The sequence below is a fragment of the Pelophylax lessonae genome, assembly GCF_965119305.1.
Source record: "Pelophylax lessonae genome assembly, chromosome: 9".
NCBI lineage: Eukaryota > Metazoa > Chordata > Amphibia > Anura > Ranidae > Pelophylax > Pelophylax lessonae.
Genome location: NC_138776.1, coordinates 8963454 through 8989278, shown reverse-complemented (window position 1 = coordinate 8989278; position 25825 = coordinate 8963454). Strand labels below are relative to the sequence as shown.

Genomic DNA, 25825 nt, shown 5'->3' with positions numbered 1-25825 from the left:
ATACAAGGGTGCAGGCATCAGAGCAGAATAGATGGGTGACAGCAGGGATAGAAGGGAACAAGGCAAGGAGGCCGGTCCTGGGCTGGAGCACCCCAATAAATACGCCCTGTTGTGTGATGTTGGGGAAACCAGTAAAGGCCCGTACACACGTACCGATCGTCGGCATACAAACGTCGGCGGACGAAGGATCTGCCGATTGTACGCGTGTTAGTATGGTGCCTCCGACAGATGTCTGCGCACAATCCGCGGACAAAAGTCTTTCTTGCAAACATGAAAATTTTTGTCTGCGGACACCAGAACGGACGATTGTTCGCCTGTCAGTACACAATTCGGCCGACACACAGCTACAAATCCCAACACGCATGATCAAACCAAATGAGTTCCCGGAAGAATTTTCTCTAGTAAACTCAACATTTTATTCAGAAAGAACTTTCGGCTCGCGGCAGTCCAAGAAATAGGTGAAATGCGGAGCACATGCTCATCTTGATAAATGTGAGAAGAAGGAAGATGCTGCTCATAATGCCATACTTTTCTAATAAAAAGGCATGTGTTCTGTTATGATGAAGATAATGTTTGTCTATTCTATCTGTTCTATCAAATTTTATAATTAAATAATTTGAACTCTTCACCATTATTTTTGTATTTTCACACCAAAGATCTAACTATTGATATGACCCTTTATTCTTGTATGAATTAATGTCTAAAACATATTTTTCAGGTTATGCACAATATTAAACATGTTAACAAATTCAGATAGGCCATTTTTTATTTTCATTTTCTTTATTTTTTGTATCTCAGCAAAAAAAACCAAAGAAAACATCAATACTTTCCGTATAACTAAACATAAAAAAGGTCCATTTGGACAAAATTAAAATAGAAACTGGCAAACAGGGGTAAAATAAATAATAGGGGGTTACAAAAATTAAAGTTGCTGGTAACTGTAATCAGGTTGCCATGAGGGCAGGTTTGGATCCTGCTGGCCATATTGCCACTGGCCATGTGGCATTTGGCGAGGTGGTGGGTGTTGTGGAGGTGGAGGTGGAGGTGGAGGGCACGGGTGCTCCTGGCATGCATGGCTGTGCTCATTAAGGATCCCGTTTTCAGCCTTTTGCAGCACATCGAGGATAATTTTTCTGGCATACTGACACTGCCTGAGGTCCACCTTATCCAAAATTTTTGCCGTCATGTTGCCGAAGGACTCATTGGCCTCCGGTTTCCGACGTAGGGCTATGGTGGCCTCCTGGATAAATTCGTCTGTGATATCATCCACGTGCTTCCTCTTTTGCCTCCGTTTGGCAGGAGGAGGTGGTGGTGGAAATAGTTCCACAGGCTCCTCAGGCTCCGCAGGCTCCCCAGGCTCCTGGCTGCAGCCTGGCTCCTCCTCAGTGACACTTCCCTGTTGATGAAATGAACAATTGATTAGAATGTTATAGTGTATATAAAAAGTCATGTTTGTTATATTATTGTGAACAAATAGCAGACTTTACATACAGTGGCGTATCTAGGGTCTCCAGTGCCCTTGTTGAGGAGCTGTATTTGGCAACAACCCCCCCCCCCCAAGATCAATGTAAAACTGTAACCCACCCCCCCAAAAAAAAATTAAAGGGCATTAAAAGTTTCTAATTTGCCCCTTGTTTGCCCAGTGTAGAGCTCTCTAGTGGGCAATCATTGTCTCAGGTGTGAAAAAGAAAGAGAGGGTTGAGAGCTAGAGAGAGGGAGAGAAAGAGGGGGTGTGAGAGAGAGAGGAGGGGGTTGCAGAGAGAGAGGGGCCTGAACTTGCAGAGGGCTTGATGTAGGGCATTGAGGGTGAAGCAGTGCAGGGAAACAGGAATAAGGAAGCCACCTGCCTTGCTGACCCAGAGTGAGAGACCAGAGACATGGAAGCAAGGATGGATGGATCATTTGCAGGAGCTGTTAGTTTTGTATTAAAAAAGGTTGAGCCAGAGGAATGCTGAGGCTACAGCAGTGTTTGTAAGACCAGAGGTGTGCTGGGGATGCAGCAGTGTTTGTAAGACCAGAGGTGTGCTGGGGATGCAGTGAGAGGCAGTCTCAGGCTCCTGGTCTTTTGGCTCAGCTGCTCTCAATGTTTTACACCTGCATGAAGCAGCTCTCAATGTTTTACACCTGCATGAATCCGCCTGCAAACTGGGGGTTCTGGGGTGTGCAGGCTGAGTGGATTGTTAAAATAAACAATAAAACAATGCCAATGTTTTTGTGACCCACCCCCCTTGGCCTGCGCCCCTGGCGGTTGCCTGTCATGCCAACCCCTTGCTATGCCCGTTTACATAAAGGGTCAATTATGGTTTAGCTTATAATTTTGTTACATGATTACATTTTAGCAGACAATATATTGTGAAATGCCATACCTGAGTAAAACTCTCCTCCAGGAAATCCTCATCCTGGCTTGGATCAAAGACACTGAGCCCTCTGCCGATGTAGAAGGCAGTGTTGAAATTGACGGCCTGGATTCCATGGTGTCTGCCAGGAATCGCATGTTATCATAGTACCACAGCCGTGGTACATATACATTCCGTGCACCTGCTCCAGACTGGGTGGACTCCTCTATTTTTTTTAACTCCCGCCTGTAGGCAGTGCGAATACTGTTTATTTTTTTGCGTATATAATTAAAATTTGCCCCAGGACAGACGGGCTTGTAGAAGGCCACCAAATGTTCCATGGCCTGTTTTTTGAGTTTTTTATTTTTATAATCTGCGGACTTCACTTGCCACAAACACGGCAGTTGCCTGAACTCATCAATAAAACTTATGAGAAAGTTGTGGCTGGTGTAATTGTCCACCATATTGCAGGACAGTATATGCCTGCAAGACACAAAACAACACAAAACATATTAAAAGAGCATGTATTTTGGCACATAATAAAGATATTCCTAATAAAAGCTGTATAGGGCCCAAAACACACACTTTCTATTAAAAGAGTCGTACCTTTGTTTGTGGGGAAAAGTCGTGATTCGCCGCTCGATCGTGCTCCAACTCTCGATATGTCCGCTAGCGAATCGTCGGCCGAACGATCTGGCGTCCTTTAAATACAGCGCAGGCGTCAACTCCTCCTCCAGTGGTGGGCTTGTGCAGGGGTGTGTACGTGCCGAAGATCAGGCCTACATGCGACACTCACACCTGAAGCAGTGGAAAAATCTTGTAATCAAGAATAATGTCTCAACAATCTGGGAGCTCAATTAGTGTGGGTCGAAGTGATTGGGCCACCCGAAAATCAAGGGCTACACCCATGTCAAAGCCAGAAATGGTGGAGATGGTCTCCATTTTAGAAAAAATGGACTATGATGGCAAGTTGGCAAATTACGATCGGCCCAATGCCAGGAAAGATGGCATCATGGATAAGGTGGTGGCCTGTTTGGTAAAAAAATTCGGTGTGGAGCGATCGAAAGATCAGATTCGGAAACGGTGGTCTGACCTGAAACACCGTGAGCAGGATCAGCTTTCCCAAATCCATCGGATTTTGAAAAAAAGTAAGTTTTTTTTTTTTTTTTAATCATGCAATATGTTTTTTATAATTTGGTGTATGTTGTATTAACATGTCTAGATTATAATGTCTATGTAAAAAGTTAGATTACTCATTTTAGTTGTCATGTCGTGATTTGATCGATCTATTGTTGATGTTTTAGTATATGACATTAAAAGTCAGGAAGCCATAGTTAAAAATATATGTATTGTGTTGCAACGAACGTTCTTTCCTGCACGAATCTTCTCAGCAAACATTCCTATTAATCACAGATTATTATTCAAACCTTTAAATAGGAGAAAAACGTAAACTCCGTGCCAAACAATGGGAAAGGAGGAGGAGAGGTTTGGCAGCTCCATCGGCAGTTGTGGAAGAAGAGGAGGACATGGGCCCAGATGGTGGCACAGATTCGACTAAAGGTAATTGGTTCCTATGCACTGTCAAACATTAATGTACCATATTTTTCGTAGATAACCATGTACATGTCTTCATATTTGTTACTAAAAGAGCTATCAAGCAGGGCACCATGTCCTAACAAATGTACCTCTTGTGACTTTTATGATATGGCCAATGTTTTGTATTATGTAGATGAAGACATTATGCCTGAGGTGATTCTGGTGGAGCCAACAAGTGACCAGACACCAGAGCAACAAGAAGGTTGGTAGTCACAGATTTTTGTGTAGTGGGATCATAGAAATATGTGTATTTGCAATGATTGTTTAACCTTATATTCTTGTATTCCCTTACAAATTTACCTTGCAGATGTTGCATCATGCCAGGATGTGGCATCCCCAGCCATGTCAGAACCCCGATCTCCTGGCAACTTGGCAAGCAGCGTGGAAGCCACTTCCGAAACTGTGGAGGAACCAGGACCAAGTGTCCAAGAGCCAATTGTGTGCCCACGTAGGTTTTTTCAGAATGATTTTTATCAGTGTTATTTTTAGCCTCCAATTTACAACACTAGTTCCCTATGGGAGCCTCTTTATTTGAATGGAAGTCGCACCGTAAGTCGGATCAGGATGCTCTGACTTGCTGGGCCACTTGCGTTGTGAAGATTTTTGAGGGGGAACTACACCAAAAAATTGAAGAACCCACCGTGGGTGTCCCCCCAAGTTCACAACCAGGCCTTTTGTGTGTGGTATTGAGTTTGAGGGTATGCCCACAACAAAAAGACAGCGTGGGTTACCCCCAAAACCCCTACCAGACCCTTATACAAGCATGCAGCCTGTCAGGCCAGGAAAGAGAACGAGCAAGCGGAACAAACACCCCCTGGACCACAGCAGGACACATGCCCTCAACATGGGGGGGTTTTGTTGCTTTGGGCCAGGGGGCCTCTGCACCGCACACCCAAAAGCACCTTACTCCCATGTAGAGGAGGACAAGAGCCTCATCCCCACAACCCTGTCTGGTGGTTTTGGGGGGTCATGCGGCCAGGGGGTTCCTAGGACTTTGGAAGCAACCTTCAACAAAGGGTGGCCCCCAGATCCCGGACACCAATCACTGTGTGAATGGGTATGGGGTACATAGTACCCCTACACATTAACCACATAAATGGAAGTGTATGTGAATAACGACAGGAGACGTTTATGAAATGTTCTTAAATATCTTCATCCGGTCTTCTCCACTCTGCTCTTTGGATCTTCTCCTCTCCACTCTTCTGCTGTGCAATCTTCTGCTCTTATGTTGTCTGCTCTTTTGCCTTAGGTTCTGCTTCTTCCTCCTGTCCTCATCTGATGCTGTTGCCGTGCATTCTGCCCGTCTCTGGTCTCTGCAGCTTAATATATATACATTACGACCATGCCCTCACAATGACGTCATCATGCGTTCACACCCCTAATGAATATATAGTAAGCTCAGGAGACCGGCAGAATCATTAGCAACAGGATCAGAGGAGGACAGGAGGAAGAAGAAGAGCCTAGGGCAAAAGAGCATAAGAACAGGGTAGGTATTAACTCGAGAGTAATTAAAAATAACCTGGACACCAAATGTTTCTCGATTATGACCTCATGTAGGTGATTCACATTGACTCAGTTGTATATTTTTTTACAGATCATGATTTACCTACTTGCACTTTAGCAAAACTAACCCGTGAGGCACTCCAATGTTGCTCAGACCTCGAGCAAATCAAGGAAACAGCAACGGCATTGCAATCAAAAATGCAAGATTTTGTCGACATGATTGCCAAATTTTAAAAAGTTTTTTTTTATGTTTTTATTGGTTCCTTTTCTTACAAAAGTTTTGTAATATTTTATGATATTTTGATGGCACTCAGTTGTTAAGAGTGTACCCACGTTTGGGAAAAAAAAATGAAAACACACTAACCCTAACCCTAACCCTAACCCTGTGAATGTTTTTAAAAAAAAAATTTGTACATTCAACAATGTGTGTTCCATTCTTTATTTGACTTTCCTTGGGGGGTCGAGATCTAAAGCTGTGTAAAGAAGCATTACATGTATGATGGCTGTCCTATTCCGATATTTACATGTTAATGACAGCATTTTGGACACTGCCATATGCGAGTTGCTGGAGGTGGCAATGAAATGTTAAAGATCCCAACCGTTTATACGCATATCACAGTGCGATCTGACATTTCATACAGGATTGGATCATACAAGTGTGAACGACTGTGCAATCCTATCCTGATGCAGCTGAATAAATGCATCATGTGCGACCTTTGTGCGAGTGTTGTGCGAATTGAGACATACACTTTGTATGGCTACATTCACACTGAACACGCACACAAGTCGCACATGACCCTTTATTTCTGATGTATCAGGATTGGATGGCACAGTTCTTCAGACTTGTGTAATACAATCCTGTGGAAAAAGTAAGTGTCGGGTCACCCTTATGCGATGCAGGAAGGATGCAAAGTCGCAGACTTCCCGCATTGCATAAGTTTGACTCAACACTCAAGGTACTAGCAGTCCTAGTATTCAATATGGCATTGATATTGGCAGTAGAAATCAGTGTAGGGAGATCAGTGTAATCTATAGTGTATTGCTTTTTCGTTGCTCTAGTTCACTTTCCATTACTTATATATATATAACACTTTGAGATGAACAATGATCAAGTTTCACATAACACTGACATATCCTAACATTGGTGGGCAGTGAGAAGGATGTAATAAATGAACACAACATAACAGGTGTAGGTACATTGTTAATACCCTAATGTATTATATTAAATATATAGTATGGGCAACTTCTGGACAAGAACCACCAATGTAAGGTGACATTAGATGAACCTTGGGTGTGACCTAGTTCTCAATGTGACAGGGTTTGTGTACATTTTGTGGGGTGCAGAAGGCCCTTGTATTTACACCACTGGCTCAAAAATAACACATGGCCATCATCACTTTGGATCAGCTGGTGAGAGACTACAGTCAAGAAACACACTGATGAATGTATTAACCCTTCCAAAGTCACACATATATAACACATGATTAACCCTAATAATTGTGTTTGGCATATGTGCCCAAATGATTAGAATCCACAATACAGAATCATTGCAATTTTTTTTCTATGTGTGGAAAAATAAGATATCTCTGACATTTATCTTGTGTGTCCAATCTTTAACAAGATTAATGGGTGTGTGACAGTGATTGCTGCCAGGACACAGCTCCTCTCCCCACGAAATAGTCCAGATATTCCTGGCGGATCTGACGGGCCCTGTGTGATGCCAATGCTGACCGTCCAACTTCCATTGACGTCATGGACTCCACTTGGTTAGAAGGTTGGGCCTCTCCACTTGTACCTGGCATAGCAGGGTCAGTATCCAGTTGCTGCAATACATAATTTTGTGCATTCCTGCGTAGGAAGTTGTGCAAAATGCAGCAACACAAGACCACATTATCCACTTTGTACAGTGCCAGGTTTATGGACGTCAGGAATATCCGGAACCGGTTGGCCATTATCCCGAAGGCATTCTCCACAACTCTGCGAGCTCTGGACAACCGGTAGTTGTAAATCCTTTGGTCGGGGGTGAGGTTCCTCTGAGGGTAGGGCTTCATGAGATGCTCCCCAAGCGCAAAAGCCTCATCTGCGATAAACACAAAGCTCATACCCTCAACAGTTTGCTCCCTGGATGGCAGGTTCAGAGTGCCGTTCTTTAGACGACGAGCGAACTCCGTCTGATCAATAACTCCCCCATCCGAATTGCGGCCATTTTTGCCAATATCCAAATAAATAAACTCATAGTTTGCATTAACTATGGCTAGCATGACTATACTAAAAAAACCTTTATAATTATAATAAAATGTGCCGGAATTCGGAGGGGGGACAATGCGGACGTGCTTCCCATCAATAGCACCCCCACAATTGGGAAAATTCCACTTCTCCAGAAATTGATCAGAAATCTCCAGCCATTGCTCTGCGTTTGAAGGAAACTGTGGGGAAAAAAAAAAAAAAAAATTAGTGCTTGAGCACATCACATTATGAATTACACACACAGTTGTCTGTTAAATGCTTATGCAACTTGCTAAAAAAATAAACAACAGGAAGGCAAAGGTTTGGATATGGGGATGTAATATCTACATACATTTATTTTCAACCTCCTATTGTTCTTATATTGTAAAGGGCCATACACACTAGAAGATTCTCTGAAGACTTTTTCGTGCAGATTTCCCTTTTCTATGTAGTGCAAGGGCCTACCAGATTGCATAGGATTTGAAAGTGTTTGTTGGACCTCATATTATTTGGTTTTGGTAAATCGGAAGGATAAATTGTTCTGACAATCTTCTAGTGTGTATGGCCCATTATACTCACCAGCTAGAGCTGAGATTTACAAACTACGGCCATCCAGCTGTTGCAGAACTACACATCCCATGAGGCCTTGTAATTCTCTGACATTCACAGACATGACTAGGCATGATGGAAATTGAAGTTCGTGAACAACTGGTGGGCCATAGTTTGAAGACCTCTGAACTTGAGCTTTGGTATATGCTGACTTGGAGATTTAGCATGTGGGTGGGGGATGGGTAAGTAAAACTGGGCATTTATACATCAATAAGGGCTTGTGGTCAGTGAAGGTTTTAACATCATTACATAAACATACAGAATCATAGGTGGGAATGGATGGACTGATGTATTTTAGATAAATCATTAACTAGGTACTAAAACATTGGCCAAGGAATAATTGTTTGAGGGAAAGCAATAAAATTAGATAAATTCGACATACTGTTAACAGGCAATGCGTTTAGGGACACATAGGAGAGAATGGTGGGGTGGTTAGTGGGTAATTTTACAAATGGTTAAAGATAATCTACATCTTTACTACTATGTGCATGCGGACAGAGGGTAGTTTACAAATAATGGCCTGTGTCAATTGCTGTACATCCAAAAACATCATAATTCGGGTGAAACTAGTAATACATGTAATGTAATGTAAAAAATCAAACATACCTTGATATAGTCCTTCTGCAAGACCTTGATGATGGCAGAGCAGGTCTCAGGGATGATGATACCAAGAGCTTGGGGGGAGATGCCTGTGGTGAACTTCAGATCCTGCAGGCTTCTCCCTGTTGCAAGATACCTCAACGTCGCAATTAACCTTTGCTCAGGAGTAATTGCAAGCCGCATACAAGTATCCTGCTTCAGAATATAGGGGGACACCAGGGCAAGAAGACGGTAAAAGATGGGATCCGTCATCCTCAAATAATTCCTGAAGTCATCAGGATTATTTTCCTGGAGCTCCCTCAGCAAGGACATATGAGAAAATTGATCACGGTTAAGCAACCAATTTTTCGTCCAGGAGGTCCGCTTCTTCTTCCTATTGCTCGTACGTCGTCTCAGAGCCAAAACTCCAACACTAACGACAGCAACGGACGAATTCACGGTCGCCATAATAAATTCTCGAACGATGTCTCGGAAAATAGCGAAATGTCGTCAACCAAACAAATGCTACCGAAATCAGCGCGAGATGCCCAGAAGGGTCACGGCCAAACACTCACTTCCTCTTTTGTAGCGGCGAACGTGCGTGGAACGTAGTGACGTCATTTTCTGTCGGCAGACAAATGTCCTGGGCAAGTTTTGAGCACTTTTCAACAGACAAACAACAAACACACCAGCCGCGAACATTTGTAGGACGTTCTGTCGGCCGACGATCGGTACGTGTGTACGGGGCTTTAGGGTCCAGCATTGCTGGAGCAGAGCGACGCCCCTAGCTGCCAGGGAAAGAACTCCTCCAGTGAGGGCAGGAGAAAGGGAAAGGAAAGACAGGTTCTGGTGGTAGGGAACTCAATTATTAGAAGGACAGACAGGGCAATTTCACAAAGACCGTAAGTGCTGAACTGTCTGTTGTTTACCGGGCGCTCAGGTTCGGCACATCACGGTTTGGATAGACAGATTACTGGGTGGGGCTGGGGAAGACTCAGCTTTCATGGTACACATGGGTACCAATGACATAGGCAGAGGGAGATGGAGAGTCCTTAAAAACGATTTCAGGGACTTTAGGAGCCAAGTTGAGGAGTAGGACCTCCAAGGTAGTATTTTCACAAATACTACATGTACCTGGAGCCACACCAGAGAGGCAGGGAGAGATTTGGGAAGTAAACAAGTGGCTGAGGAGCTGGTGTAGTAAGGAGGGTTTCGGGTTCCTGGAGAACGGTGTGGACTTCCGGCTCTTTAGTAGGGACGGATTTCACCTAAATTGGGAGGGTGCAACCGTACTGGGTGAGAAGATGGCCAACAAGTTAGAGGGCTTTTAAACTAGGTGATGGGGGGAGGGTTGTAGAATTAGCCAGCAGCGAGAAAGGTTCAGTAGGCACAAATAGGGACATTAGCGGTAGGGTGTTCAGAGTTCCTAAATCCAAGGTGGGTACGAGGAAAAACAGCAGCCTAAAAACATCAAACGAGGATATAGTATGCAAACGGACAAAATTACGAGCTTTGTATACCAATGCTAGAAGCCTGGCCAACAAGATGGCAGAGCTGGAGCTGCTGATGTATGAGGAGGACTTAGATTTTGGGGGGATAACAGAGACTTGGTTCGACAGCTCTCATGATTGGCTGGCGACCATTCAGGGGTATTCCCTTTATTGCAGAGATAGAGAAGGTAAAAAAGGGGGAGGGGTATGTCTGTAGATTAAAAACAGTGTACAGGTAAATAGGAGGGATGATATTAATAATGGAGCTATGGACGAGGTAGAATCCCTATGGGTAGAACTTCAAAGGGAAGGCACTATGGGGAAAGTAATATTGGGTGAATGCTATAGGCCCCCCAACCAGAGGGAGGAGGGGGAGGTGGACCTCCTTTCACAGACTGGAGTGGCAGCAAGGATGGGAAATGTCATTATAATGGGTGACTTTAATTATCCAGATATAGACTGGGTAGAAGGAACCACGCATTCATCCAAGGCTCGAGAGTTCCTAAATGTTTTGCAGGACAATTTTATGGGTCAGATAGTGAACGCACCGACAATAAACAATGCGGTACTTGGCCTACTGATTGCCAACAATACAGACCTGCTCATGGATATAGAAATACGGTGCAACTTAGTAAACAGCGACCATAGGTCAATTTGTTTCAGTATTAATCACAGTAATAGGAAACACAAGGGTAATATAAGGACACTGAATTTCAAAAGAGCCAACTTCCCAAAACTGCGCTCGCTGCTAGAAAATATCAAATGGGATAGAACCCTGGGAACAAAGAACACAGAGGAAAAATGGGAGTGCTTCAAGAGCATACTAAACAAAGGGATTGACCAGTGTATTCCAAAGGGAAATAAATTTAAAAGAGCAAAACTAAACCCTGGGTGGCTAAACTCCAACATTAAAATGCATATTAGTGCTAAAGAAAAGGCCTTCAAAAAATACAAGACTGAGGGGTCATTGGCAGCATTTAAGCATTACAAAGAGTGTAATAAGAAATGTAAAGACGAAATCAGGGCAGCTAAAATAGAACACGAGAGACATATAGCGGAAGAGAGTAAAAAAAAACCCCAAGAAATTCTTTAAGTATATAAACAGTAAGAAAGCGAGGCCAGAACACATTGGCCCCATAAAAAACGACAAAGGGAATCTGGCTACAGAAAACAGAGAGAAGGTGAAAGTGTTAAATAATTTCTTCTCTTCAGTCTTCACAAAGGAATTGGGGGGCTACACGAACCCAGCTTGTAATGCTAATTTAAATAATACACCTCAGGAAATACCGCCATGCCTAACAGAAGATAGACTTAGAACTAAACTAGAGAAACCTAACATAAATAAATCACCGGGACCGGATGGCTTGCACCCGAGGGTTCTTAAGGAGTTCAGCCAGGTGATTGCCAGACCATTATTCATGATCTTTAAGGATAGTCTACAGAAGGGTATGGTGCCAGCTGATTTGAAAAAAGCCAACGTGGTACCAATATATAAAAAGGGTCTGAGATATATCTCGGGTAACTATAGACCTGTCAGCCCAACATCTGTAGTCTGCAAGATTTTGGAGGGGATGTTAAGAGACCACATACAAGACTTTAGTAATAAAAACAATGTTATTAGTAATCAGCATGGACTCATGAAAAATGGTTCTTGCCAAACCAATCTATTAACCTTCTACGATGAAGTGAGCTGCCACCTAGATAAAGGAAGGCCTGTAGATGTGGTGTATCTGGATAAAGGTAAGCCTGTGGATGTGGTGTATCTGGACTTTGCAAAGGCATTTGACACCGTTCCCCACAAACGCTTACTGTACAAACTAAGAAGGGTAGGTATGGACCATAGGGTGAGTACCTGGATAGAGAACTGGCTCCAGGGGCAGAGTCCAGAGGGTGGTGATAAATGGGGAATACTTGGATTGGGCGGGTGTGCAAAGTGGGGTCCCCAAAGGTTCTGTCCTGGGACCAATACTGTTTATTTTATTCATAAATGACCTAGAGGAGGGGATATCCAGCACAATTTCTGTATTTTTGCAAATGATACTAAATTAGGCATGCCAATATCTTCTATGCAGGATGTGGAAACCTTACAAGCGGACCTGAACAAAATAACGGGGTGGACAACTACATGGCAGATGAGGTTTAATGTTGAAAAATGTAAAGTAATGCACTTGGGCGTCAGAAACACGTTAGCGAGCTACTCACTAGGGGGGAACCTCTGGGGGAATCTAAGATGGAAAAGGACTTGGGGGTACTGGTGGACAAAAAGCTTGGCAGTGGCATGCAATGCCAAGCTGCTGCAAGCAAAGCCAACAAAATACTGGCATGTATAAAAAAGGGGATTCACTCCAGAAATAAAGAGATTATTCTCCCTCTCTACAAGACTCTGGTCCGGCCACATCTGGAGTATTCCGTCCAGTTCTAGGCACCGGTCCTCAGGAAGGATGTGCTGGAACTGGAAAGAGTCCAGAAAAGGGCAACAAAAATAATTAGGGGAATGGAGGACATCGGCTATGAGGAAAGACTACAAGCACTGAACTTATTCTCTCTGGAGAAGAGACGATTGAGGGTTGATATGATATCAATGTACAAATACTGTACTGGTGACCATAGCATAAGGAACAAACTTTTCAGAGAAAGGGAATAAAATAAGACACATGGCCACTCACTAAAGCTAGAGGAAAAACGGTTTAACCTTAAAATACGTAAAGGGTTCTTTACTGTCAGAGCAGTAAGGATGTGGAATTCTCTTCCACAAGCAGTGGTATCAGCAGGGAGCATCGATAGTTTCAAAAAACTATTAGATGGGCACCTTAAAGACCACCACATACAGGGGTATACAATGTACAACATACAGGGGTATACAATGTACAACATACAGGGGGTATACAATGTACAACATACAGGGGTATACAATGTACAACATACACGGGTATACAATGTACAACATACAGGGGTATACAATGTACAACATACAGGGGAATACAATGTACAACATACAGGGGTATACAATGTACAACATACAGGGGTATATAATGTACAACATACAGGGTTATACAATGTACAACATACAGGCGTATACAATGTACGGTTAACAGCAAACGCACACACACATCATAGGTTGAACTGGATGGACTGATGTATTTTTTCAACCTCACAAACTATGTAACTATATTGTATCCTATATGGTGCTATTGTTCAATGTGTTAAAAAAAGGGCCTGTGAGCTTCAATTCTTTGAATTCTTCTATTATAATTGACTGCCTGGCTTTGAATGTTTGTTTTTTCAACCTCATTGCACCTCTGTGGATATAATCTATAAACTATTATAAATAGCAACGAAAAAATATAAAATTACATTGCAAGAAATATTTAACAAGTTAATACATGGATGAATAGATGTACAGTATTCAGTATTTGATGATCCATAAAACTAATCATATTTCCCTAAAACTGATTACATAAATAAAAGACAAACAGTTATTGATCTGATTACCGGGAATGGGGGCTTCTCTCCGTCTAGAAAACAACCCTTTTAAAGTTCTTCTCAAGCTCTTCGCCATCTTTTTTCTCGCTTTTAGTTCTTCAACATCTGAATCCCAGTCATGTCACAGAACACCTAGACACAGAGATACATTATGGTTACTATGTTGTCCAGATCCCCCAGATGTAAGGTTTCTGAGGCAGTTTCCCCAATCCATCCCCCCTCAAACAGGATCTTTTCCCTTAGGCTGCATTCATATACAGTATATGAGGGGCCGGGTTCTGTGCGGAGTCTGGTACGGTTTTCATTCAGCAGTCCAGGTGCAGATTTGACACTTAAATCGCACCTTAACTGGACTGAAAAATGCACTGGACCCTTTTTTAATTTGCACCACAACTGGCCCGTATATACTGTATGTGAACAAGCTCCATTCAAAAGTTGGTTTGGTTCACGTTATGCGAATAGAATGCGGTTCAAAACACATCTGATTTGCATAGATGCAAACCAAGCCTAAGGCGAATTCAGTGTCACTAACAAGCGTGGCTCCTCTCCCTACCCTAGCCACTTGCAAATGCATGCCCGGTGGAGCAGGGGAGTGCTATTTATTAGTACAGCCTACTCCAAAGATGGCTTCCAAATGTCACCCAGTGTTGCAGTGTCTATTCGGACCATCGCTGCCCTGGTGACACCTATGGGGTCTGAAGAGGAGACATGTTTCCCCCAGCCTCCCTTCCATCTGTACGGTGGTAAGCAATACAGTGAAACATACAGAATGGAGGATAAACGGCACCTGCATACAATGAGATTAGCCTACCAAATGCCCGAGCCCCAATATAGCTAGATATCACTTGTAGGGCAGATCTAGGGTGGATAAATGGGCTACAATAGTGAACACAATAAACCAGGCTTGCATGTGGCCAATTTCTTTTAACTGCATACTCGGCTTTTGGACCGCATAGAAACTGGCCAATCAAAATGGATCACTAAAATTTTATACACATCAATATATGCATATATTTTATGCACCTATAGAGGTGACTCCAAGCTATTCAGTGATTGAACCACAGATGAGCTTCCAAATGTGAAAATCATAATCAGGTACCACTCCTTATGCTGCAATATACAGTGTGTGTATACTGTATATAAACTCTTCTGGGAAGGCTGTCCACAAGGTTTAGGAGTGTGTCTATGGGAATGTTTCACCATTCTTCCAGAAGCCCATTTGAGAGCTCAGGCACTGATGTTGGACGAGAAGGCCTGGCTCTCAGAACGCCTTTCGGATTAATTAGAGCAGAGACTATTGGGTTGAGGTCAGGACTTAGTGTTAGCATACAAGGTTTGTATTAGAATCAGCAACAAATACTATATGTCATTGTTGTGTGCCTATTACATTGTATGACCACTGGATGGCAGTGTTACATTTGTGAGTTCATGTTTTGTCTATGCCTCAAAGAGTAATAAAGAAGAGTTCCTGCTCAGAACAGGAAGCAGTGTTCAGTGAAACAACAGACTGTCTGCTCTGTGCATTGTTTTAGCCCCAAAAGGTTATATCTAACAGGTTATGGGCCCAGGACATGTTACAGAAGCCCAGGATATAATACAGATTACCCCTGGATATAGCCAGATACAGTGAGCTAAAGCAAGTAAGTGCAGGAGACAGCAACAGAAAGCCAAACAGCAGAAATGGCTGCTGCCATCCCCTCAGCAAAGTTCTCCATTGCAAATCTGACAAATCAGAACTACCAATCTTGGAAATTCAAGATGAAAATGCTGCTTATAAGAGAAGGTACGTGGAAATGTATAAATGAATCAAGACCTGCACAGCCCGCAGAGGAGTGGTTAGACAGAGATCAGAAAGCACAGAGCACAATCTCCCTGTGCATAGATGATGATCAAATCATACATATATGTAACTGTCAGACTGCTAAAGACATGTGGGAAGAGTTACAGAAAGCACATGAAAGAGTTAATCTCAGCAATAAACTGTATTTAATCAGAAAGCTTTATCAGACTAAGCTACAGAAAGACCAGGACATGCAGGACTATATAAGACAGACCTTAGAGATGGTGGAGAGACTGAGAGGGATTGGAGAAGAGATAAAAGATTTCCATGTTGCAGCGCTGTTATTAAGTGGACTTCCTGAAAGTTATGAGACACTTGTCACAGCACTAGATGCACGTCCAGATGATGATCTGACACTGGAATATGTTAAAGGCAAGCTTGTGGATGAATACAAGCGCAAAACTCAAAGCATGAGTAATGTGAGTGTGTGTTCAGAGACAGCTTTAAAGACAAAATTCAAAAATAAACACAGTAACGTGCAGCCAGAAAAGCGGGAATGCTTTGTGTGCAAGAAACCAGGACACCTAAAAGCAGATTGTAGAATCTGGAAAGCTAGAATGCAAAAACAAAGTGCATTGCAACAAGCTAAGAATGTCATAGAAACAAAGGAGTATGCATTCGGATCCAAAAATGGTGTCACCTCTGTGCAAGCATGGTGTGTGGACTCAGGTGCTACAAGTCACATGACAAATGACCGAAGTTTCTGCACTCAGCTTGATGAAAGCAAAACAGAAGGGATAACTACAGCTAATGGACAATTTATGAAATCAGTGGGAATAGGAGATGGCTTTCTATACTGTCCTATCTCTCCAGATATCACTAAAAAGATCCATATGAGGAATGTTCTGTATGTGCCAGATTTTGAAAGCAACCTTTTGTCAGTAAAGAAACTCACTAACCAAGGCAATGTAGTCACATTTCAGGGTGACAGTTGTATCATAACAAAAGGGGATTGCTTGCTTGCAAAGGCTAACATCATAGATGAACTCTATCAGCTGAACTGCAGTGAAATGGTTAAAATAGCCAAAGAGGATAACCATTCAAACTGCATCCACACTTGGCACAGACGATTGGGGCACAGAAATTCTGATACAATAAAGAAAATAGTTGAGAATAACTATGCAAGTGGTATTAAGATTAATCCATGTGATCACATAATGATTTGTACCAGCTGTATTAAAGGAAAAATGGCAAGGACACCTTTTCCCAAGCAGACCAACAGCAAATCCCAAAAACCTCTGGACTTAATACATTCAGATCTTTGTGGTCCAATGAAAACTATGACTCCAGGAAAGAAAAAGTACTTCCTGACCTTCATTGATGATTACTCCAGGTATACCACAGTATTTCTACTTCACAATAAAGATGAAGTGCCAGAGAAATTAGAAGAGTATCTCGCTCAAGTAAATAATATTTTTGGCGGAATGCCCAGAGTACTACGAACAGATAATGGCTCAGAATATACAAGTGGTAAAACACAAGCCATTCTCAGGAAGCATGGAATTATGTTCCAGACAACAGTTCCATATAACCCAGAGCAAAATGGAGTTGCAGAGAGAATGAACCGCACACTGTGTGAAAGTGGGAGGAGCATGCTATTTGATGCTGATATGCCAACTACATACTGGGAAGAAGCTATCACAACTGCATGTTATCTTCAAAATCGTTTGCCGGGAAAAGCAACAACAAAAACTCCATATGAACTGTGGAACAAAAGGAAACCAGATTTAAGACACATCAGAATTTTTGGAAGTAAAGCCTATGTACACATTCCAAAAGAAAAACGTACAAAATGGGATGCATGTGCAAAAGAAGGTGTACTTGTGGGGTACAGTGAATCTCAAAAAGGATACAGGATTTTACATCAAGACACGAACAAAGTAACAGTCAGCAGAAGTGTGATTATTGATGAAAGTTCTGTGTGCTCAAAGTTTGAACAACAGACTCAAACTTTTCAAACTGAGAAAGAATCAACATCAGTCACTCAAGAAAATAAGGAAAGTGATACAGAAATAGAAATAACTGCAGAAGAATCAAAACCTGAAATTGAACCAGAAATACCTTCAGTCAGAAAATCAACCAGAATCAATAAAGGTGTTCCAGCTGAACGTTTATCTTACATAGCTCGCAGAGCTGTTCAAACTGAACCAGGTTCATGGAAAGAGATGCAGAAACTGCCAATGCATGAGAAACAAGTATGGTATAAAGCCGCTGATGAAGAAATGACATCACTCAAAGATCTCCAGACATGGACACTTTCAGAGCTACCTCAAGGTAAACATGCCATAGGATGTAAATGGGTTTTTAAAACCAAATGTAACCCTGAAGGGAAAGTCTGTCGGTACAAGGCAAGGCTGGTTGCTAAAGGTTACTCACAGAAGTTCGGTGAGGACTATGATGCTACTTTTGCTCCAGTTGCTAAACAAAGTACTTTCAGAACACTAATGACAGTGGCTGCCATGCGTACAATGATTGTGAAACATCACGATATTAAGACAGCTTTTCTTAATAGTGATATTGAAGAAGAAATTTACATGTCACAGCCAGAAGGATATTTGAAAAAGGGACAAGAACATCTTGTCTGCAAGTTGAATAAATCTCTTTATGGCCTTAAACAATCAGCTCGAGCATGGAACCTGAAGATTAATCAAGTTCTACTAAATGAAGGATTTACAAGAAGTAAAGCTGATCCGTGCCTATATGCTAAACAAGTAGACACTGAGTGGATGTATCTGCTAATTTATGTAGATGACCTGATCATTGCTCACAAAAACAACAATGAAATTGCAAAGTTAACAGGAGTACTCAACGAGCACTTTGAAACTAAAGACCTAGGTGAAGTGACATATTATCTTGGAATTGACATCCAGCGTGAGAAAGATGGAAGTTTCCTGTTGAATCAGAGTGCAAAAATTGAATCTATTCTTCAGCAATTCAACATGACAGAGGCGAAAGGAGCAAGCACACCTATGGATACAGTCTATCCAAAGTTAGAAGGAGAAGATGATCTTCTCACATCCAATGAACAATACAGACAAGCAGTGGGGGCACTTCTCTACATTGCAACCACTACACGTCCAGACATTGCAGCCAGCATGTCTCTTCTTTGCAGGCGAGTTGATAAACCACGTCAAAGAGACTGGAATGCGATCAAAAGAGTTATGAGATATCTGAAACAGACAAAAGACTTAAATTTGAAACTGTCAGCAAGTGGTGATTTAAACCTCGTGGGATATGTGGACTCCGATTGGGCAGGTGATCACAGCACACGCAAATCCACAAGTGGTTACTTATTAAAATTAGGAGACAGTCCTATATCATGGTCCAGCAAGAAACAGATGTCAGTGGCATTGTCCTCTACAGAAGCTGAATACATATCTGCAGCTTATGCCAGTCAAGAAGTTGTGTGGTTACAGCAATTACTCAAGGATCTTGGAGAAGCAACATCAGAACCTACCGTCTTATTTGAGGACAATCAGGCTTGCATTAAGCTTGCAACAAGTGAGAAAATTAATGGAAGAACCAAGCACATCGATGTCAGACATCATTACATTCATGACTTAGTTGATCAGAAAGTGATTGTACTTGTGTATTGTGAGTCGGAAAAAATGATTGCTGATGCTTTGACAAAGCCACTAGCTAGAACCAGATTTGTGGATCTTAGATCAGAAATGGGATTGACATAGATAGTAGTTGTTGAGTGGGGGTGTTAGCATACAAGGTTTGTATTAGAATCAGCAACAAATACTATATGTCATTGTTGTGTGCCTATTACATTGTATGACCACTGGATGGCAGTGTTACATTTGTGAGTTCATGTTTTGTCTATGCCTCAAAGAGTAATAAAGAAGAGTTCCTGCTCAGAACAGGAAGCAGTGTTCAGTGAAACAACAGACTGTCTGCTCTATGCATTGTTTTAGCCCCAAAAGGTTATATCTAACACTTAGTGCAGGCCAGTCAAGTTCCCAGAAGAGTTGAAGCTGTTATAGCTGGGCCAACTCAATACTAAATCCTACGGACTTAAGCCCCGTACACACGTACCGATTGTCGGCCGCAAATATTCAGCCGACGACCGATCGGCCGATTGTAGGCTTGTTAGTATGATGCTTCCGACAGCCGACAGCGCATTTTCGGCCGAACAGAATCTGTCGTGCAGTCATTAAAACTTTTGTTGGCCAACACCAGAACGGACGATTGTTCGCCAGTCAGTACAGATTTCGTCCGACAGACAGCAGTTTTGCAAGACTGGGCATGCTCAGAAAAGAAAAAAGACAAGGAAAGTTAACCATCACATGACATCACTTCTGCAGTCGGCTGTTGTTAGCTGACAAAATTCGTGTGCAGTCTTTTGCCGACAGGACAGCCCTGGACAAAAGACGGCCGATCAGTACGTGTGTACGAGGCTTAAGACTGGTTGCTATTTAATGTGCGTGCAAAGGCGGGTGTCCCAATACTTTTGACTATATATATATATATATATATATATATATATATATATACACACACACACACACATACATATACACACACACACAAACACAGCTCAAAAAAATTAAAGGAACACTTTTTAATCAGAGTATAGCATCAAATCAATTAATCTTCTGGGATACTGCTCTGGTCAGTTAAGTAGCAGAGGGGGTTGTTAATCAGTTTCAGCTGCTTTGGTGTTAATGAAATTAATAAAAGGTGCACTAGATGGGCAACACTGAGACATCCTCCAAAACAGGAATGGTTTTACAGGTGGAGGCCACAGACATTTTTTTCCCTACTCATCTTTTCTGAGTGTTTGTCACTAGTTTTGCATTTGGCTGCGGTCAGGGTCACTACTGGTAGCATGAGGCCATACCTGGACCCTATAGAGGTTGCACAGACAGCCCAACTCCTCCAGGATGGCACAGCCATACATGCCATTGCCAGAAGGTTTGCTGTGTCTCCCAGCACAGTCTCAGGAGCATGGAGGAGATTCCAGGAGACAGGCAGTTACTCTAGGAGAGCTGGACAGGGCCGTAGAAGGTCCTTAACCCATCAGCAGGATCGGTATCTGCTCCTTTGTGCAAGGAGGAACAGGATGAGCACTGCCAGAGCCCTACAAAATGACCTCCAGCAGCCACTGGTGTGAATGTCTCTGACCAAACAATCAGAAACAGACTTCATGAGGGTGGCCTGAGGGCCCGATGTCCTCTGGTGGGCTCTGTGCTCACTGCCCGGCCCCATGGAGCTCGATTGGCATTTGCCATTGTACACCAGAATTGGCAGATCCACCACTGGCACCCTGTGCTTTTCACAGATGAGAGCAGGGTCACCCTGAGGACATGTGACAGATGTGGAAAGGTCTGGAGAAGCCATGGAGAACATTATGCTGCCTGTAACATCGTTCAGCATGACCGGTTTGGTGGTGGGTCAGGGATGGTCTGGGGAGGCAAATCCATGGAGGGACTCACAGATCTCTACAGGCAATACAATGCCACCCTGACTGCCATTAGGTATCGGGATGAAATCCTTGGACCCATTGTCAGACCCTACGCTGGTGCAATAGGTCCTTGGTTTCTCCTGGTGCACAGCAATGCCCAGCCTCATGTGGCGAGAATATGCAGCCAGTTCCTGGAGGATAAAGAAATTGATACCATTGAATGCCCCCCACGCTCGCCTGACCTAAATAGAACACCTCTGGGACATTATGTTTCAGTCCATCCCGCGCCGTCAGGCTACACCTCAGTCTGTTCAGGAGCTCAGTGATGCCCTGGTCCAGATCTGAGAGGAAATACCCCAGAACACCATCTAGTGTCTCAATAGGAGCATTCCCCAACGTTGTCAGGCATGTATACAAACACGTCGGGGCCATACAAAATACAGAGTACCAATCTGAGTTTCTGCAATGAAATTTCAGTAAAATGGACGAGCCTGCTGCATCATTCTTTCACTTTGATTTTCAGGAGGTTTTGAATTCAGCCCTCTGCAGGGTGATACATTTCATTTTTATCCAACGATGTGGCATCCTTTTATTCCTAACACATTACCCACTCCATACCAGTATAGATCCTAACATATTACCTAGTCCATACCAGTATAGATCCTAACACATTACCCAGTCCATACCAGTATAGATCCTAACACATTACCCAGTCCATACCAGTATAGATCCTAACACATTACCCAGTCCATACCAGTATAGATCCTAACACATTACCCAGTCCATACCAGTATAGATCCTAACACATTACCCAATCCATACAGTGTAGATACAATATAAAAACCGATTAGGGCCTTAATGGCTTACTAATCATCTAGTAGCACATACAGCGGAACTCATGAAATATGGTTCTTTACAGTTACATTACTGTTAAACATGTGTTTTTACTATAACATCTTTGTTTCATACAGAACTTTTCTACATATTCACAAGTAGGCTCCAGATGAAGCCTCTCTCGAGGCGAAACATGTTGAGCATTTGAAATATTACCGAGCATTTGAAACATTACTCTTTGTCATCATTTTTCTGACTTCGTGTTCGACTGTGCCTGCCATTGGATTGACCTCTGACAGGATCTCCGCTATTCATCCATTATCCTTGTCATGTTTAACAGTAATGTAACTGTAAAGAAGCATATTTCATGAGTTCCGCTGTATGTGCTACTAGATGATTAGTAAGCCATTAAGGCCCTAATCGGTTTTTATATTGTATGGTTTTTATATTGTATCTTTTCATTATGTATGTCTTGTTCCTTTTTTTCGTTTTTGTCTGTGAAAATTGAATAAATATTATATTTTAATCTACGGTATGTGCCTAGAAAATCCTTTCTTCCCAATCCTCCATGTTCTTTAAAGTCGCACAGTGCACAAGTTGCAAAAAGTGGCCTGGACGTAAAGCAGGAAAATCCTCTGGCGGTAAAGTGGTTAATCTAAAAGAAAGTAAAAAATTAATATAGCTATGTCTTCCTGGGCAGGGGGTTCTCACCATTAATATGAAGAAAACATTTCTCAGTCTCCTGGCAGCTTTACTGCTCAGATTTCTACCTTTTGGTCCTCCTGACCATCAAACATGTCCCAGTGTTTGTACACAGATGCTGTACCTCAGCTCTGTGCTTTCCTTGCAGCTCCCTGCTGCTCTGTCCCTCATGGACTCTCTCTCAGGCTCGGGTCTGATCTGATCTGGACAGCATTGTGCAGACTGCACCTCTCTCTGCCCCCTTCACACACTGACCCCCTTGGAAGGGTGGGGCACTGAGCTCTGATCCTGGCTCTCAGATGAAGGCAGCCCACACCTCCATCATTAGTGGACTTGTTTCCTTCAAAATCTGTCTACACTGCCTCATCACACAGTGACATGGGCTCACCCTGCCTGTATTCCCCTCCTTCATTATCACTGGAGGGAGAAACACAGCACTTCACCCTGGCACCTGTGTGCCACCTATCAGCAACAGGGGTTCCATCTTAGAAGAAAAGAAAAAGGAGGCGCAAACACCGAGTGCATTACCCGGGGTCACCCTAAAAAATGTTTTAATAAAATGCCAAATGCATACTCACAGACAAGAAGAATGATAAAATCGAATTACAAGAATCCACCACACATGGAATGGAACATGTCCTTGTGGATAGGACCGCTAACGCGTTTCGGGAGTCAAGCTCCCTTCATCAGAGCTGCTCATGTCAGCAGCAGACCCAAATAAATACTAACATCAATTGAACCGGTTCCTCCCGCCTCCTATGGGCGGTGGGCGGGACCTTCCAGTACACAGACCATCCCTCTGTCCTCATCCACCTCAATAATAAAACAAATGGCCTATAGTCAATGGCCGGAGAAAACCAGAGAGAAGCCCAATTCTATATCACAATAAAATATCTGCATACAAAGCACCATGTGGGGTCATTAGAGCCTGGGAGTCAGGGGGATGGGCAGTGTGTATTACCCAGCCATGTTCTTCCCTATGGCACTCTATGCCTGCTGACAAAACATCAGAGCCCTCAGCCCCCACACACATCAGAGTCCTCAGCCCCCACACACATCAGAGTCCTCAGCCCCCACACACATCAGAGTCCTCAGCCCCCACACACACATCAGAGCCCTCATCCCCCACACACATCAGAGTCCTCATCCCCCACACACATCAGAGTCCTCAGCCTCCACACACATCAGAGTCCTCAACCCCCACACACATCAGAGTCCTCAGCCCCCACACACATCAGAGCCCTCAGCCCCCACACACATCAGAGTCCTCAGCCCCCACACACACATCAGAGCCCTCATCCCCCACACACATCAGAGTCCTCATCCCCCACACACATCAGAGTCCTCAGCCTCCACACACATCAGAGTCCTCAGCCTCCACACACATCAGAGTCCTCAGCCTCCACACACATCGGAGTCCTCAGCCTCCACACACATCAGAGTCCTCTTCTTTGTAGTACTCAGTGTCTCTCCCCCTTCCTACAGTACATCTTCCCTACCTCACACAGACAGGAGGAGGCATAGCAGGTCTGAATGGAGGAAGGAAGCTGCAAGATGGTGATTGGTTGCTTAGATTGCAATCCATCTTGGAAACCAATCACTGGCTTGTTTACCTCAGGTAGTATAAAATAATAAAGTGAAGTCAGCGCTGGAAGATCCTCTACTAGCAGCTTGCAAACAGTGTGAATATACAAACACTAAAAACATGTGAAAAAATATAGGTTGCAGCGCTTAGAACATAAAACAGTGACAAATATATATGTGCATATACTGTATATACAGGTAGGTGCAAAAAGTATATTGATAAATATATTACAGTAATGAACTCAGTCCATATAAAACTTTAAATAAGTCCACAGAAGTTAATATTCAGTGCCAATATGAAATAATCGATCCTCCACCAGTGATTCTTCACCCAAAAGCAGGAATGCGCACTCACCAGACCGATTTGCTGCCTTGTTAGGACAGCTACTGCGTTTAACCACTTGCCTACAGTGCACTTTCACCCCCTTCCTGCCCAGACCGATTTTCAGCTTTCAGCGCTCTCACATTTTGACTGAGAATTACTCAGTCATGCAACACTGTACCCATACAAAAATTGTGTCCTTTTTTTCACACAAATAGAGCTTTCTTTTGATGGTATTTGATCAATACTGGGTTTTTTATTTTTTGTGCTATAAATAAAAAAAGACTGAAAATATTGTGAAAAAACGCATTTTTCTTTGTTTCTGTCATAAAATTTTGCAAATTAGTAATTTTTCTTCACAAATTTTGGCCAAAATTTATACTGCTACTTATCTTTGGTAAAAATAACCCAAGTAAGTGTATATTATTTGGTCTTTGTGAAAGTTATAGAGTCCACAAGCTATGGTGCGAATCATTGAAAATTGATCACACTTGATCACACCTGATGTACTGAAGGCCTATCTCATTTCTTGAGACACTAAAAAGTCAGGAAAGTACAAATACCCCCCAAATGACCCCTTTTTGGAAAGTAGACATTCCAAGGTATTTAATAAGGGGCATGGTGAGTTTTTTGAAGTTGTAATTTTTTCCCACAATGCTTTGCAAAATGAAGATTTTTATTTTTTTTTTTATTTTTTTTTACAAATTGCCGTATTAACAGGTTATTTCTCTCACACAGCACATGTATACTTGCAACTACACCCCAAAACACATTCTACTACTCCTCCTGAGTATGGCGATACCACATGTGTGAGACTTTTTCACAGCCTGGCCACATACAGAGGCCTAACATCAAAGTAGCAGCGTCCGGCATTCTAGGAGCACAAATTACACATATAGGGCCTGATTCATAGTACGGCGAATTGGCGTTTCGGCGTGATTTTGCGAAGCGGCGATTATTTAAGTCTGAAATTGGCATTCAAAGAACGGCGGGCGGAAAATAGCGCCTAGTGTGAGATTCATTAAGATGCAATATGGTCAGAGCGCGACTTAAAACCACGCCAGCTAAAAGCTCGACTAAAGTTTAGCCAAATTTTCCCCTGTACCCCCAAAAATCCCAAATCACTGTGGAAGGTGTGGAAGTCAATTTGGAGATGACTTGCGTTTAAAAAATCTCAAAAACTGACTTAGAAAGAGAGATATCTGCGAAAGTGTGGAAAGGTTAAACAGCTCCTCCAGCCGCGAGCTGCGAACTCGCGAATGTGCGCATGCGCAACGTCAAATTGGCTCAAAAAATTTCGCCAGCGCGATT

At 42.8% G+C, this 25825-nt stretch overlaps 1 protein-coding gene and 1 pseudogene across 3 annotated transcripts in view; one reads left to right on the top strand and one right to left on the bottom strand.

Moving 5' to 3' along the window:
* The window catches only part of LOC309564529 (NACHT, LRR and PYD domains-containing protein 12-like), a 579648-nt gene extending 565698 nt beyond the window's left edge, over positions 1-13950 (bottom strand). For both annotated transcript variants that reach the window (XM_082269162.1, XM_082269163.1), the window contains exon 1: positions 13832-13950. In XM_082269162.1, coding sequence (XP_082125288.1) covers positions 13832-13898 — 67 coding nt within the window. In that variant the 5' untranslated portion in view covers positions 13899-13950. The remainder of the gene's footprint in view (positions 1-13831) is intronic.
* Positions 13951-18601: 4651 nt separating this feature from the next.
* On the top strand, positions 18602-19226 carry LOC309563717 (annotated as a pseudogene). Its single transcript has one exon. The product of its transcript is annotated as an uncharacterized misc_RNA (transcript).
* The last annotated feature ends 6599 nt before the right edge of the window (positions 19227-25825 follow it).